At 41.9% G+C, this 17,973-nt stretch overlaps 1 protein-coding gene across 1 annotated transcript; it reads left to right on the forward strand.

Moving 5' to 3' along the window:
* Nucleotides 1-435: 435 nt before the first annotated feature.
* On the forward strand, nt 436-10,242 carry slc25a22a (solute carrier family 25 member 22a). The gene is made up of 11 exons (XM_068602801.1): nt 436-559; nt 6,431-6,580; nt 6,682-6,807; nt 6,898-6,953; nt 7,195-7,285; nt 7,879-7,933; nt 8,583-8,643; nt 8,883-9,027; nt 9,119-9,273; nt 9,361-9,436; nt 9,676-10,242. The coding sequence occupies exons 2-11, from the start codon at nt 6,561-6,563 to the stop codon at nt 9,827-9,829; spliced, it is 939 nt and encodes a 312-aa protein (XP_068458902.1). The 5' UTR covers nt 436-559; nt 6,431-6,560; the 3' UTR covers nt 9,830-10,242.
* Nucleotides 10,243-17,973: the final 7,731 nt, after the last annotated feature.

Below are 17,973 nucleotides of genomic sequence, written 5' to 3' on the forward strand. Positions count from 1 at the left end.
ATAAAGTGCACAGATAATAGTACAGACAAGTGTACTGTGTAGGTGTATGGGAAAGTGTAATGTATGTTTTAAGTTGAAAGTGTTAATGTTTAAAGTGACATGTGAATTTAAATATGAGTTATGAAGGGCTGTGCAGGGGAGTGACAGATAGCTTTAGACACTTTTATAGCTGATGATGCTGCACATCATCCCCAATATTTCAGCCGTAGCCAGTTTTCTATTTTAGTGTTCAAGGTCAGGGGGCTGAGATGAATCGTCACGATGACGCCGGCCCCCATCCCCCACCCGCTACACCTTTACTGCAAATAGAAAATATGCATGTACTTCCACTACATACCACTCGGGGGCCCCCTTTTAAAATCCTTTTTATGATTTTTTTTTCTTTTTTTCTTCCTCCGAGCCCTACTCCATCGCCTGTCCCCCCCTCCCTCTCACTCATTCCTACCTCCTCTACCTCTCTACGCTGGACTCAAATGCTAGTAACACCGGTAGGTTGTCGGTCTGTCAGTGCAAAGGCTTTGAGTCCTCACCGGGAGAAATAACGGAAACGCTTTGTGCGGTATGTAGATAACGGGACGCAGTGAAAGTCTTCGTGGCGAGGGTCTCGTTTGGTAAATGTGTCTTGAATCGGCGTGAAGCCGGTGACATTTTACCTGAGGAATAACGTGAAGACGACGCGTGAGGCTAACGTGAGATGTCCTATTTATTTAACTAGTAACGGAGATGAATGACCGTCTGGTGTTGTGATTGTGTGTGTTGTCGCTTCGCTGCGAGAAACGGTCAAATCATTTTCCCGTTATGTGGCAATACGCCTCGCGCATATTCTCTCCCGTTACATATGGCGGGTTTAGATTTACAACGTTAATCGTGAGGCCTGCTGTCAGGTGTTAATATATGACGTTGAGCTGCAATGGTTATATGTGAGTGTGTGTTTTTGTGTACGCGCGCGCGCGCGTGTGTATACATATATATATATATATATATATATATATATATATATATATATATATAATGTTACACGCGGTCGTTAACACGTCATATCTTAACGTCACCCGTAAAACCGACGGGTCGGTGACAAGTGAAACGTCAACGGATTTTTAATGTTCGTCATCAGTTTGAATTGATATTTTCGCTCGCTTGGTTTTTTAAGCACCTTCTGCGAGGCTGTCATCATCATCATCATCATCATCATCATCATCATGTGGGTTTGGGTCGTGTTATTCGGTATGGAGGGTAAACCCACCGGAACGGTACCCACCTCCTTTTTCATTGGCAGAGACCTGCAGAGTTATTCCCCTCTGACTCTAGCTAAACATTAACGTACTGTGTTAAGGACAGATCTGTATTAATGCTGAACATATTGAGTGCTGCAGGCTGTATCCACGTTATCCCACTCAAGAACTCCTCACAAATAGGAACATTTAGCTGCTGAGTAAGATGTTAAGCAATAATATATACTTTATTTCCAGTGTACTGGTCAGGTTATGAGGAGGCCAAGCATTGTAATAAAGCACTCCTGCAGCCTTGCAATAATTGATGAGGTGAGCCTTTCTTGGGTGTACAATGTCATCCTGTGTTTTCTAATGGAACTGATGTACCTGCTTTGACTGTCATGCTGAAAACCTCACTTTATTATCATTCAGTAGACAGCAACATTATGTTAAATATTCATGTATTCTACATGCAGGAATAAACCCATATAGCATTTTTTTTCAAGTATGCTAAAATGCCACTAGCAAGGACTGCTAAATGTCACTGGTTTGTGTGCTGAGTGGAAGTGACGTATAGCGGTGCTGTGGGAAGATGCTGTGCTTCTGTGTGCCACTTGCAGTTTTTCAGGCCAGTCAAGGCTTTAATGTAATCTGCAAACTGTAATCGGACGCTTCAATGCTGCATTTAGCTTTTTTATTTTGGAAACTCCATTCACAGTGGTATCATTATTTTCCTATCGAGGTTAGGGGAAAGCTGAGAGGGAGGGAAAACAGAGGAGATGCAAGAGAAAAGCCCCAGGTGACTTCAAAAACTGGGCCACCACAGTTACCTGTGGGGTCAGAGGAGGGATGGGACAATGCACCTTCTCTCTGCACTGAAGGGGCATTTGTGCTTCTTGAAAGTTGATGCCAGCTTGTTATTTCTGATCTACAGAAGGTGATTACAACAATGCTTAACGGTGCATGTTTGATGGCTGCAAGGTATAGAGCACCTTTAGTGGAAATGCATTGCTTTGCCTAGATCATAACCCACACGCCACTGTTTGTGAGTGGAGATTGCGAGAGAGCTTTTATAAATAGGAGTTAGGTTTATAATCCTGATGCTGTCGGGAAGGGGGAATAGTAATCAGATTTATCTGTGACACCACACATTTTATCCTCTGTTTCTACAGTGCCGTAGATATCCCAAAATAGGCTACATCTCTTAAACCGTTATTTAAAAAAGAAAAGCATGGGGTAATAGCACGACAGCAGCTGTCAGGTTTGTTGTAAGGAACAGTAGACATACAGCTGTCAGTGCAGAGAACTATTTAAAACCCAATCCTTTCCTCCAATAGAAATAATTGATGCAACAAATATACACAAGGACAACATGGAGCTGGATGTCAGTTATACAATAGCAGCTGAAGACAAAGCTTGCGAAGTAAAAATATACACACATGTTTGAACTTCTATTGAAAATAATATCGCCGTAAAAGTGGACAGCTTGGGTTCTGTATTAGATTTCCAGATTTGAGCTCTTGCAGTTTAGAGCAGTACTTGACGTCTGATAGAGGATTGCAGGCAGTCACAAGCCAGTACATGTGAGACAGATGGGCTGGTAATAACGGCCTGCTCTTAGATAATAAGGAAGGAAATGTGTGATTTTCCTTTCTTTTTCCGTCTTTTCAGTGAGCCAGTCACGTGAGCGAAGTGCTGACGACCACAGCACAGCCACTCACTTCCTCTCTTTCAACGAACTGATAGTCATTTAGTCAGCAAGATCTTTACTCGGTTTGGCACTTCAGGAAAGAGAGGCAGCAAAGGAGCTGTGATGGATAAGGTAAAATGTCCTCTGGTTGATTTGAATGAGAGCTATGCCGTTTGCATTGGGTTTTGCATAAGGAAATTGACTGGTGTGGATTTGTCTCCAGATTTTCACCATCTGCAGCGTTATATTTATCATTTTATATATGTCTTTGTGATTCAGACATGCCATAGAGCAGATTAGTCAAAGCAGCGTGATACATCTATGCCTTGCAACATTTTCTTATTTATCCTCGCCTTGATCCAGTATTGTCAGCTTCTTGAAGCACTTCCAATACACTATATTTTTAGAAAGAAAAGCTTCTTATCTTGTTTTTTTTTTATGATCAGAGAAAATAGGCCTACACATCTGTCACTTCTTTAATTTTGAGTCTGTAATGGTTGAAAACGTTGTAAAATAACTTAATTAATTAATTAAAAGAAGCGCTAAAAGGATGACATGTTACCATTACCAGTTACAGCAAACCACACAGTATAAATCTCACATTTTTATTTGACAATAATATAAACACTGGTCTGCGAACTTGTAATTAAATATTCATTAAGTAAAAGAAAAAAAGCCTTTAGGAATTTAATATCCTAACTTCTAGCAAAAGAAGATTGCTTGCTGCTTTGCCAACAATATTCAACATAAATCTTCATCTTCCTCCTCCCTGAAAAAAACGGTTTAGTGGCTCATTGTTCATGTTGAAATGATGAACAAGGGTCAAAAACTGAACTGTGATCTCAGTTGGAACGCAACCTCTTAAATCAAGTGTGTCCAATGGCTGGCTGAGTGAAGTTGTTAAGGTCAAGGTTCTGCATGGCAGGCAAGTTGCACAATCACCTTGTCTATTGTTTACTAATCAGTGCTTATCTTTTCTAGAGGTGACAACTTGGGAATGTGTGTTTTTAAGTGAGAGATGTTTCAAGTCACTTGTGGTTGGCTAGTTTGATAAAGAAGTTTTCAGTCACTTCAACTTTCTGCTTTCTCTTGAAGTAACTTTTCTCTTAAATGGCGTAGAGAATGATTTTGTGTCCTTTTGCGGCGTTTCAAGCGGTACATTAAGTTGATTCGGAAATACTAGCTCTACTGCAGTTTGTACTTCTTTCTCCTGCTTTGAGAATAAAAGGAATTCCTTGGAGATTTGTTTGATGAGTGATGCCACTGTGCGGTGGACTCTGCACACTGAGGCTACTTGTTTCCATACAGACTCCAATTGTCATGACAAGACAGTCCAGCCGGGCTATGACTGGGAGTCAAAGAGATGTTCTGGCGCAGGCACGGTCGTGTGGTGTAGATGAAGTGAAGTGGACGAGTCGAGCCGCGAGCATGATGGAGAAGGAGGGAGATGTCGGTGTGATGGGTTACTCATAAAGATTGCAGTGCTCTTCACCATACATTATCTACTGAGTCCTATCACTAACAGAACCTAGTATCGCCTGTCAATTATTGTCTGCAGATAATCAGTGTGCGGACTGGAGGTAAGTTCAGGAGGAAGTAAGCAACAGGAAATAAACAGATAAAAGGAGCATGCTACTTGCTGAAAGGGAAAAAGGTGTCTGCATCACAGCTGGATGAGCAAATGTCTAGGAGGGCTGTGAGGTCCCGGCAGCAGAGAGGAGAACACTGAGCCATCAGAGACCAGAGATGTGACCCTCTGACTTGCTCTGAAAGCCCCTTTCTCCTCCTCTCTCCTCCACCACTGGAGCAGCCAGCAGGCGCCTTAAGAGCCCATCCAAACTAAACATACCAGAGCACAGCTGCATTCATTCCTCGATACAGTTATCCACAAACCTAAACATGCACACATGCTGCGCAATCTCTCTGAAACTAATTCTGAGAAATTAGGGATGTTGGTGTAGTACGAGCGCAGATGCACTTCACAAAGAAACTCACATGTCAGCGTAGATCTGAGATGGAAAAAGCTGTGTTTGTGAGTCGTGACTCGTGACTGAGGGAAGTGATGGGGGAGGGCCTGGGAGGAGGAAAAAGGAGGAGGCGGGTTGCACACACAGAGGCACGTTGCGATTGGTGGACGATGGGGGCGGAGAGAATGATAGAGGAAATGAGAAGCATCTTTTTACACTGATTGTGTTCTGTAACTTTTAATTTGGAGCATCTTGTCTACATCAGATATATTTCATCTGGTTGCTCAGAAAGGGCAGTTTTAGCATACGAAGGACAGAGCTTCCCCGATACAGTCCGTCTCGAGTCTTACAATGAAAGAGCTTATGCATTAAACATAGATGTTCAAGGACATGTATGATGCACAGATGTTCCCGTGTTGATAGAGTTGTTTTACCATCAATTAATCAGTCTATTGTGATCGCTTGAGCTCTATTTTTAAGGAGCTGTCAATGATACTAACTAATTATGCTGCATGGTGATTCATTATGGTAATGTTTCTTCTTCTGTTGTCCCTATTTATGAATTAATTAGTGACATACAGAGTTTTTGATAATCAACCATAGAGCTAATTCAATTAGTCAAACGACAAAAAAGCTAATAGCAAGCTTCTCAATTGGGCCAATTTGCTTCCTGCCTAATTGGATTTGATACTTTTGACGTGCCAACTCACCTGTAACTGAACGCTGTGTTTGGTTTGGTCTTACACACATCTGGGAGGCGAGTCAGGTTCTGATCTGGGTTGCTGGACTTAAATTTGAGTTGAGTTTAAGGTTTCTATGAGCTACGTTGTTGAGGCTGCTCATCTATTCATTTGTGGTGGATTATAAATTGGTAGTTTTTAACTGTGCTTTGTGTACATTGACCTAATGCAACTAGTGAGCTGTACGGTGAGTAATTTGTCTGTGTGTTGTGAGTCAGTCGTGCAACAACTGACCTGCCAACCCACCTGTAACTGAGGACTGTGTTTGGATTTGTGTGTTTCCACAGCACACCTGGGAGGAGAGTCGGCCCTCAATAGGAGGGCTTTGCATTAACCTTTTGAAAAACACAGTAAAATACCAAGCCAGCATTAATGTGTGGACTTTTGGCTAAAATGAGTCGAAGAAATATGCATTTCCAATTGCAAACACACCCCTTGCTAGTGCACTTTTCACGTCAAACAAACAAACAAACACTTATGATAAAGGACACAAAAATGGCTTCAGTGGTTTATTTGAGAAGGTTGCACTTCCAATCTGTTTTCTGACATTTTAGAGACTAAAGAAATTATTGATAATGAAAACAATTAATTATTTTCAGCGCTCACCAACTGATATTGGTGAAGTTAGTTTTTGCAATGTATTTTAGGTGGTGTAACAGCTTGTTACTAAAAAAAACATGTTCTAATGTTTGTGAAGACAACATTGCTTTGTTGTAACTTTTCGATGGTATTTTGCCTTGCAACATTTTGTTGGAACATTTCTGTTACTAGAAACTTTTTGAGGAAGCTAAATGTGACCGTTCTTATTTATTTTTTTTACAGATATCTCCCAACTTGAACAGTCAGACTGCATGAATCCACTTGGACCGCAACACACCACAGTGATCACCTGACCACCGAGTGACGAGCTAACAGACAGATTGACACTTTGACCAGCCGAGGATTCAGATAAATGGCTGACAAGCAGATCAGGTAAGCTGGAATGTCTGGAATGACTACAGATAGAGCAGCACAGTGGACGTTCATTTGGTTTTGATTTATTTACCTTTCATATTTCATATTTTTGTCTCCAGTTTGCCTGCCAAATTGATCAATGGGGGGATCGCTGGCCTGATCGGAGTGACCTGTGTGTTTCCCATTGACCTGGCCAAGACTCGCCTGCAAAACCAGCAAAATGGATCTCGCCTTTACACCAGCATGTAGGACATTTCTGTATTTGACTTTTTGTATTTGAGCAAATACACAACAGATTGATGTGTACATAACATATTGTTGTGTTTATGTTTCAGGTCAGATTGCCTTATTAAGATCATCCGGTCCGAGGGGTATTTTGGGATGTACCGAGGTACGTTTTTAGTATTTTTTTATTATCATGTGTGTGTGAGCATGAACACTGTTAGGTAGCATAAGGTTCTGAATACTTTCAGCTTCATAATGAGGCGACAGAGATCAAATACATGGATCTGTGTCTGCCTGCTACAAGCAATTATCTTCCATTCTCTCACTGCCTTCTCTGTTTTTCTTTCTTCTTTTTCTTCTTTGTACCTCTCACTTTCTTACTCTTTGTCCTTTTTTTATTCTCTCAGGAGCGGCGGTGAACTTAACACTAGTCACGCCAGAGAAAGCCATCAAATTGGCTGCCAATGACTTCTTCAGGCAACACCTCTCCAAGGATGGGTGAGGCATGAAAGATGGAAGTGCTAACAGCCTGACTGACACGCGCACACTCCCTCATTCATTTTGTGATTAACTGGTGTGTTTGCTAACATGTAAACTAACACATTAGCTGTCTGTATTTTCACCACGGCTCTCGTTAATCCTGCTCTGTCGTCTCCTCCGTGGCACTGAGTATTTCACAGTGGGTCGTTAGCTGTCTGGTTTAAAAATACAGAATTACTTGCATGTCTGTCAGTAGAAGCCCTGTCTGAAAGTGAAACTAGCACATATCTGTATCACATGTCAAACATTAGCGACCATCATGTTGCTGAAACCAATCACCCACCCATTGTCCCCCACGACCAACCGGAAGGGTTTCGAGGCATCTATCTCCATCTCGTTGGTGACAAACATGCAAGCTAATAAATGATTGACTTGTCTTTCCCAGTCGCTCACCTTGTGAATTATTAATCTGCCCTTGTGTCAGACATGTTGATATAGAGGACAAAGATAACATCTTTTTCAAGGACTGCAGAAATAAGGTTGTCTCATCTTGTCATTTTTGTTTAGCTTGCTTAAATCTCATTTAGCATTTTGTCGTGATTTTCTTTCAGAAAACTCACTCTGCTCAAAGAGATGCTGGCTGGGTGCGGGGCAGGTACATGCCAGGTGAGTGAGGTGCTGCTTTAATGGCATCCTCCTGTTCTCCATCTGGAACTGCTACCTTTGACACTACCGATGTCAGCTCACATACACACCACCAGGCCTCATCTATCGCCTCATTTATCACTGTCTGCAGCTAGAAATAGCCAGGACCAGGTTTAAGTGAGAGGCGGTAGTTGCAGGAACATGTTCACAGTTTGTCTCTGTAGGTTGTCTCTGGTATCTGTGATATGAATGTGACATGTGACGGTCCCTTTTCATGAATGATTTCTAATCACTGAAATGTTGTCCTGTTAGCAGGCGATACACTGGCAGCTAGATTTGAGTGATCAGATAAGACGCTGTGAGAGTGCTTGGCCATGTGCACTGAGTGAGTGAGTCAGAAGGAAATGCCTCTTGTCAATGAGGGCAAAGGCTTCAAGCCCGAGGAACATAATTAGATTAAGTGTAGCAGACCTTGGATTAAGATTGCAACTGAGAACATGGCCATCTCATCTCTAATCCAGTTAACTAGTTACTACTGCAGGGATTACAGAGGAAAACAAGAGTTGAAACATAGCTAATGGATGCCAGTAGAGTTGGACACATGTTTTGCATGACACATCCTAAAACTAATCAATCCTTGTATCTGACACCTTGTTCTTGCTTTGTTCAGGTTATTGTCACAACTCCTATGGAGATGCTGAAAATCCAGCTCCAAGATGCTGGACGAATTGGTAAGAGGAAATTCAATCCAGATGGCAGTTTAAGCAAAGAATGAAGTGTGGTGCATAAACTGGAGAAATAGGGGCCTCGTGTGGTTATGTCAGAGATTACAAGCGCTTGATGCTGGTTTCTCCTTACCGTTATACATTCAAAATGTCTGCCCACATACCTGTTCTTAGTATTGCATGCTGTTGGTAGCTTTATGTGAAGCCTTTGCTGTTCTTAATGTTGGGTTTCTTATGCTCCATAGAGGCTCAGAGGAAGCTGATGCCAGAGACGATGGCAGCAGGTGCTGTGGAGATCAAGTCTCCAACCGCCATGCAGCTCACCAGGGAACTATTGAGGGAAAAGGGTATCGCTGGGCTGTATAAGGGTCTTGGTGCCACCTTGCTCAGGTAAAACAGATCTCTCACCTCGTTTTACCAACCGGCTTCAATGAACTTCACATGCCTTACTGTCTTTGGACTTATTTCACTCTTTTTGTAGGGATGTTCCTTTCTCCATCATCTATTTCCCCCTTTTTGCCAACCTAAACAACTTGGGCAAAAGAGGCGCGGAAGGGCCAGCTCCCTTCTATGTGTCGTTTATCTCAGGCTGCCTCGCAGGGAGCACAGCGGCCGTTGCCGTCAACCCTGTTGATGGTGAGCAGTGGCTCGGTAAACGTTGTAACAGCAATGCGTGCACCGTTAGTTGATGTTCTATATTCACCTGAGGTCTGTGTGTTGCAGTGATAAAGACCAGACTGCAGTCACTCAACCGAGGAAGCACAGAAGACACGTACAGTGGAGTGACCGACTGTATCAGGTGCCCTCATTATGTCTTTACCGCTGCAGCATGTGTGATGCTAAATGTGTCAAGTCAAGTCAAAATGCATTTAAGTGTATTAACACACAAAAAACTTTGAAATCATCAAACAATACAGCTAATGCAGTAATAATATACACAAATGAAAAGATAAATAAACCACAATTAACACCACACCGACTGGCACATAGCTAGTGCTGGATTTCACTTTTAATAATAAGACTTTATTTGTTCTCCAGGAAAATCATGCAAAATGAGGGACCGTCGGCCTTCCTGAAGGGAGCCTATTGTCGAGCTTTGGTCATTGCACCTCTGTTTGGCATCGCCCAGGTGATCTACTTCTTGGGTGTGGGCGAATATATTCTCAGCTCCTTTACTAAAAAAGACAAGTAAAAAGCACATCCTTTCTGCCTTTCCCTCCCACAATGCATCACGGCAACTGTGTTCATCTCATTCTGAAAGAAATACTCAATGGGTCAAAGCGTGACCGGTCAGTACATGTTGTTTTGAATTTGTTGTGTTGAATGTTGAAATTGTTTCGGAGGGAGCCTTTGTTTGCCAAGCTGCCTATGGTGGCACACAACAGTCCAGTAGGCATGCTGAGCTATCTCTCTGGAAATGAAGCCACAAATATCAGTTGAAGTTTTAAAGGGATATTGCTTTTATAATTGCAGCATTTTATTGAATTTTGTGAAAATGATTGTTGAATTTCCAAAGTAGATGTTCTGCCCTCGGTTGCTGCAGTTCTGCCAGCCCTACACTACCTAATTCAAAAAGCGTTATGCTGTGTTCACACCCAACGCGTCAAGATTCGAGATTTCATGTAAAGTTAATGCACAGCCGCGTCGAAGCTGCGCAGACGCGTATTTTCCAGCGGGCAGCGCGTCAGACGCGTAGAAGCAGCACGAACAGCCCGTTGGTCGCGGAGCGAACTCGGGTCGACGCGCGAGTCGAAATTTCCCAACACCGACTGCAAAAACGCGTGAGTCATAGTTGCGTCCGCCAATCAACGTTGAGATGGTCCGCTTGTCACGGCAGTGAACGAGGGAGAGAGAGACGACGATGACGACGACAAATACGCGCCGCCGGACGGCTCCAGTCCCAGCTGTCATTACATCTTACCCGGATACAACACATACAAAATATACGTTTTTCTGATTGGCTGTAGCCCATTTCTTTTTTTTGATTGGCTGATGAGTGGCTCTCACGGTGGTGGGGGGGAGGGAGGGGCTTGATTCCACCATGGTGAGAGCAGCGCGCGACCAGCTCATGTTTGCGCGCTGCGGCACATTAAATAGCCTGGAGTTGTTTTTTTTCAACGTGAGAAATACGATGTGTGGCGGGAGGGCGTGATTTAAGACCGAAATGCGTGACAGTCACGCTCAATGCGTGACACTTGAGAGCCCTGACTCTACAACGGAAAAGATCGCTCTTTTCAAGAAGAAAGGCGGCTGAGATAAGCCACGCCCCCCTTGTGACGCCGCGATAAATCTCGCTGCTTTTGGTGTGAACACACTATTTCTCGACGCGTGTCGAAAAAAATCTCGACGCGTGTCGAGAAATTTTTTGACGCGTTCGTTGCGAACGCACCATTAGTCTCTGAAGTACAAAGAGACCATAATGATGTATTAACAATTTACATCATACAAAGTTAAATGAAGTGCATGTACTTTACTGAGAAAGTTATATGAAAACACAAGAAGAATAGAATATTTTCCAAAGCAAAGCCTATTCAAAGAATTTACCCAGACCGTATGTCTTAAAAAATATTATATTTAGAATTACAGCAAGACTTAGAGTATGCCTCAGTTTCAGACAAAGACCCAGGGAATGTGTTGATGTGATATGAGCACACCCCCTTTGATCTTTCCTGAGAAGCCACATCCATTCCTGTAAGGGTTGTAATGAACTCAGCCATTCAGCTCCACGCTGACTTGCCTTGGCTTTTTAAGTAGATCAGGTTCCATTTGATATCCAGTGCTCCCACAATGGTTTGACTGTTTTGCCTCAGTGAAAAAGATACCTCCTGTTTCATAGTCACACCCTAAAGTGAAGGGACAGTGGACAAAAAGTAGGTTAAAGCTGCCTCTGTATGCGTCTTTCTATGGGTTGAAATTGTCAAGTGTGTTGTAGTCTCAATCAGAGATGTCACAGCAGGGGTTTTGCCTTTGAGAGATGATGGGAAACACCTACTGTGACATCACGTATGGGATTGCAGCCAAAAGTGATGTGCACTTTAAGCATTTCAGTCCATCAAGAGCGCAGAGGCAGCGGTTTTCTGCCTTGTGTGATTCACTGTGGGTTCAGATGAAAGCGTTCGCTGTGAGCGCTAAATGGGTTTAAAGTCATTTTAATAGGATCCAGGTTATTAGCCAATTTTTGGAAACCATGCTGACAAATGGTCAGATATTACATGCCGAGGCCTCATGAGTACAGTCATCCATTGTGGAGCCAGTAAGAATTTAACTGGAGTAGTTCACACCCCTTGGATTCAGACCAAATTATGATTGTTTACAGATGAGTTCACTCAATTTAAATTTTTTGTCTGAACTAGAATCCCTTGGCAGGACCCAAAGAGCTAATGGTGCATCTTTCTTTATCAGAAAATCTAAGCAATGTGTTTTCACTGTTCTATGATTTTACCAAACATCTCGACTTGTTTGCTTTAGAGGTTTTGTTTGCTTTAAGCTGCGAGGGAAAGCAGCCCTGTCGTATCTTGTTTATGCATCACGACACTGAAGCCCCGCCATTGGTTTATCTCGCCGGAGATCAAGGTGACTTTGATATGTATTATCCAATCACATTCCTTCCTCGCTCCCACTGTTCAAGCAGCTCCTCGATTATGCGGTTGCACTTTAGATACGCGGTGCAACTTTTCAATGTCTTATCATTTGTGGGAGCGAGATCTATTTATTGAAAATCCTTTCTATAGGCAGTATAGCACTATATATTTGTATGTGTTGTTTTTTTCTGTGTCAAAGTGTCCACCTTAACTATATTGTACATTGGCAGATAATATGAACTTTATGTTTTAGAATTTATTGTTAGGCTTGTACATGATGGCTTATTTGCACACCTACCTCTCCAGCCCCCCTAACCCCTCCCCCCACCCTCCAATCCATAATATGGTGACTTTATGTTATGATGTGGACATATCAAATGAAGGAACATGTTTTAATGCAACAAACATCATTTTAACTGAAATGCAGCATGTTAAAGATTTTTTCTTTCTTTTATTTTTACTGTATGCAAAGTGGAACACTAGAATATATCTAGGAGGGTTTTTTGGAGGTGCCATTTCTCCTGAGTTATTGGTTAATTGGTCAACCTATTGTCCTGTTTCTTACAGTTTTATTAACTGGGACCAAACGGAACAGCGCTTAATGGTGATAGAAATGTAGGTAGTTTTAAATGAATGACCTCTGGGGCTACTAAAGCAGTTCTGGGAGTGAAGTATCTTGAAATATAGCCCTGACAAGGCCTGTAGGGACCTGCTGACATCAGACTGTAAATCCTACCATGAATGGTGCTTCTTTTCATGAGGTAGCTGCAATATGACATTGATGGCACTAACGACCAACGCTGCGCTGACTGCATCACATGCTAGCTAGCGAATCTCAGCATTATAAATGTCTTAAAGGAAAGCCATAGGCCAGGGAGGGACAAGAGTACTGCTAGACATGGACTGGCACCTCCAGCCATTAGAGATGACAGCCGGGCCACAGGAAAACGGTGAAAACACCCGTCTCGCCGTGCAAGCTCGTCTTCATAAATTACTGTTGTAGTTGTTCAACATTCCGATTGCCAGTTCATCTCGTATATGCTGTTTTATTGTAATAATGCCTATTTTTGTGTTGTTGAGATTATTGTTATGATTTTTTTTAAACTCCCCATCCCCAACCTCCCTCCCTCGTTGTTTTCAGATTTGTTTTTTCTGTATCTTTGGTTGATTCTTGAAAATGTTGTGCAAGTAATTTTGTTTTACTCAGCTGTGAATTTTCACTGACCTTGTGCATTTGGTTGTATATGTGCGTGAGTGTGTGTGTGTGACTGTTTAGTGATGTAGTTGATGTGTAGTTGTTAGTGTGACACTGCGGTATTTTTCTCTTTGATTGCCAGACCCGTGTTCTCTCCCCTCTTTCCTTCTATCCTTCACACTCCTCTGCCATCAACTCTCCCCAGCATCCACAGCCGGGGCTGCAGGTTGATGCAGAGGAGCTCTAAAACACCAAATGTATGACTTAGAGTGTATACAATCATAGAAAGCACAAAGGATTTTTAGGCACAAGAGACCACAAGGCCCACTTTGAATACACTCAGACAAAGTTCTTGGAAAACAATGTTCTGCTTTTGCAGACACGGATTGAAGTCTGATTTATTCAAGTGGAGATGTCGATTGAGATTAACTTTTTGGTCTTGTAAGAAAGTGTAGCTATGTCTGTAAAACTTGATCCATAGGGCTGAGACGACCGGTCATTATAAGAGACCCTTGTGATGGTGTCCACAATGTCACCCATCAGCAGTTATCCACAAAATGTATATCGCCTACATATTCTAAATGAATCAGATATAAGAATGTATCTTAGATATTAAGAAGATGTATTATTATTATAGTGAAGAGTTTATTACATTTTAATCTAAAGATTTGTGCTTTACACAGTCACTGAAAATATTCATGAACCAGCTCACTGATATGCAATAAGTAGAAGCTACACACAGACACACATTAGGAAAAAAAAAACAATTAACACAAAAAAACCAACAACGTATATGATGCAAGCGGGGAAATTGGAGGCCTTCTGGGGTCTCTCCACGGCCTCTGTTGTCTTCCTCCAAGAGGAACTGTGCGTTATCGCACTATACAATAGGGACCCACTGTCCATCTACAAAGTCTATCTCTGGCAAAGAGGGTGTTTATGAATTTGTGTGTTGAGTGACAGTTGTTCTAGACAATGTTGACAATGCAATTTGAAGAAGAAGAAAAAAACACCCAAATATTGTGTTCCCTGTCACAATTTGCTGTTCAATAAACTGACTGTCCTGAAATTGCCGAGTGCAGTCTGTGCTGTGTTCTTTTCCTTGTTTTTCAAGGTCCAGTAGTCGTCTGACAGAATACAAAAGAGCAGACAGTGCCGTTTTAGCCAGAAAAAGTGCTGTGAAAACAAAACAGCAGTGCGGAGATTTTTTTTTTGTGAAGAGAGCAGGCGTGACATCGCGGCTCCTGGGGGCACAGGAGCCATGTTGTGGTGATTTGCTGCCTCTTGGAGCCACCAGGTGTCAGTGTGGAGTCGCGAGAGAGCTGTTCGTCCTCCTGTGGTGGGAGCAGTGCTGTGGACTACAGGTGTATGCTAAGCTTGGGTGGTGTGGCAGTAAATCACAGGCACCGATCTCACTCTCTGGCTATATTATTCTCGGTCATGCTAGTTTCCGTCTCTCGCAGCTGCGGCGCTGCTTGTACACAGATGAGCCCCCGTGAAACAAGGCGTGTCTGTGCGTTTATAAGTTGCACGACAGGAATATGGAAATGTGTTTTCTCGCGGATTTCACCGGATGTTTAAGGTCCATAAATCCCACATTATTCCTGAATACTTTTCAGCAAGACTGAGGTTTTGACAGGGGGTTATTCATTGTTAATCCCCTGCTGTTTGCTATGTATTTATCATTGCTGTTTATAGCATTATATTCCAAATTTCTGCTTTTCAGCAATAATTAAATCATAGCGCCTTCATATAACCCGCTACACACACACACGCACGCACACACACACACACACACACACACACACACACACACACACACACACACACACACACACACGCACGCACAAATAGACGCATGCTGTGCCCCTTTGCATCCAGATCTTATTTCAACCAGAGTCAGATTTCATATTGAATTGCGGGCCTCTTTGAGAGACTCCTTTCATCATCTACTCCAGTGTTTACACACACTGGAGATCAGGCTCAGTTTACCACAATGAGAAGACTTTGAAATATAGAAATGAGCACCAGCCACTGTTCTTTTGCTTATTCAAATCCCCTTTATGTGTCATGACTTGAGCTTCCACCATAAACTAGTGGTTCTTGATTTCTAGCAAGCGGCGAAGAGAAAGTGCAGGAAAAGGCAGCCCAAGTTGAGCCTAAAGCGAGAGAACGATGGAGGCAAGGGGTAAATCAAGAGATGAAGACAGTAAAGGGTCGTAGATGGAAGGAGCAAAGAGCCAGAGGAAAGAAGGGGATGGTGTTGATGTATATATAGGTTACTAAATCAATGGGAATCAGGTTTTTGAAGGGGAGAGAAGGGGGTATTTATAGAAACCAGTGGAGACAGATGCATCTGTGACAGGCACAATGATGCTGGGAGCACAGGAGGGGGGGAATCTGGGAACAGACTGTGGTCAAATTAGTCTGCAGAGAATTCTCCTAACAAAAGGCAAAATATTCTCAATAGTGATCAAATAACACAGAGCGCAACGCAAAACAAAATACAATCAAATGAAAATCACTGCAGAATGCTTTGAGCAAATGACCTTCCCAGCTCTATTGACAAAACGCAGGCAAACTGTTAGTTGCGGCGTTGCTCACAGCATTTGCATCTATAGTACAGCTCAACTCATATCCTTTTGAATTGCAATCTGTTATATCAGAGAGCCACATGATTGAATTCAATATTAGCTTTCTATTTTGCAGGCGTGTAAAGAAAACCTGCATATTTATCACTCAAGCGCACTGAAAGCGACTGAGTGGCTCAGAAGTGAAATAAAAACATTACAGACCGCGTTGTAAAGCTTTCAGGTCAGAGGTTAGTGGTTGAGGAGCATGCTGTGTAATGAGTTTCATTTTAATATCAGAGATTAATTACACAACTTCTGTTTCAACCATTTCTACCATATGCAAAAGCGATGACGCTGGCCAAGTGTGGTAGCTGTAATAACTGTCGTGGCACATCCCATTACATTTTATAATGTCCCATGTCTCCGCCTGCCAGCTTCATGTGAGAAAGTAACAAGAAGTTCCATCTCAAATTAGAAATTAGCTCTGAGAACAAGAAGGAAAAGTAATTGAAGAAATTGTTTTAAATTGCCTCTAGACTGGATTTTTCTAGGACTAAGTCAAGGTCATGGATAAATGGGTCCTTCACCACTTACAGGGCTGTGTGTGTGTGTGTGTGTGTGTGTGTGTGTGTGTGTGTGTGTGTGTGTGTGATGCAAGATAAGACAGCCTAAGTACTGAGTGTTAAAATAATCTACATCTCATTTGGAGAGTATTTGCACAGCAGCCACGTCACCTTGCATCAAAAACTGGCAGAAAACACACACAATTACTCCTCAACAGCTCTTAATCTTTGTCCTGTGCCTAATAATACGGTCAATAAACTGACCATCTGACCACCATTTATATAAGAGGTAAGGATGTGGATGTGCAGCATGGTTGAAGTGACGGGCCAGATGGTCGTTACATCGTTTCCGTATCAGGGTTTGATGAAACAGGATGGTGTCACTTCAATGACTAATTTGTCATTGTAGTTTAAGATGTATAGAAGTGGAAAGTATTTTAATACATTTACTCAGGTATTGCCCATAAGTACAATTTGGAGTTACTTGTATTACCATTAGTATTTCCATTTTTGTCGCTTTATAAAATTGCATGTTTTACTCCACATTAAACTGACAGCTAGGCGTTTAAGGATTAGTGCACACATGATCTGCAAGGTGACATCTTTAAATGTATGGTTTTATCTTACATATCTAACCTGTTGATTTTATAATAAAATACATCATAGAAGACAAATCCTCACATTGTAAAAACTAAAATTAGTCATGTATTGGCTTTTTTTGCTTAATTAAATGACTAATCAGCAATTAAAATAACTGCAAATTAATTAAAATGAAAATAATCTTAGCATTGACCAGAGGCAACAATTAACAATTCATTTTGTGATAGTTTATATGATACCGTTATTTAGATATTATATGTTTTGTGCATTTTGCCACATTGGGATTGAGAAAAATATAGTACTGTATATATAATAATATAACAGTCTACACGATGAGTTCATTTACTCTTAAGATATTAAGGTTTTGCGTAAGTACATTTCTGGATACTTCTCCCAACACTAATGAGATGCCCAATCAAGCCATGCAACTTGTGTGCAAGTCTTGTCTAAATCCCATGAGGGAACTGACTGCACTCCTCATTTTATGCAGAGTAATTTATATATATATATATATATATATATATATATATATATATATATATATATATATATATATATATATATATATATATGTTTTTAATGACACACAGATCCACAAATAGAATCAATGATCTCACGTTGCAGCAGAGCAAACAGACTTCTTAATGACAGCTGCAAAAAAAAGTAACTTATGTTTTGTCCTCTGAGCCACAGTGAACCGGTGGTTAATAAAGAGAGAGAGAGCGAGAGAGAGAGCGAGAAGGAGGGAGGGAGACGAGAGAGAGAGAGAGAGAGAGAGAGAGAGAGAGAGAGAGAGAGAGAGAGAGAGAGAGAGAGATAGTGGG

Source organism: Clinocottus analis, unplaced genomic scaffold (genome assembly GCF_023055335.1).
Source record: "Clinocottus analis isolate CAN_PGR_092001 unplaced genomic scaffold, fCliAna1.0.p SCAF_6, whole genome shotgun sequence".
Taxonomy (NCBI): Eukaryota; Metazoa; Chordata; class Actinopteri; order Perciformes; family Cottidae; genus Clinocottus; species Clinocottus analis.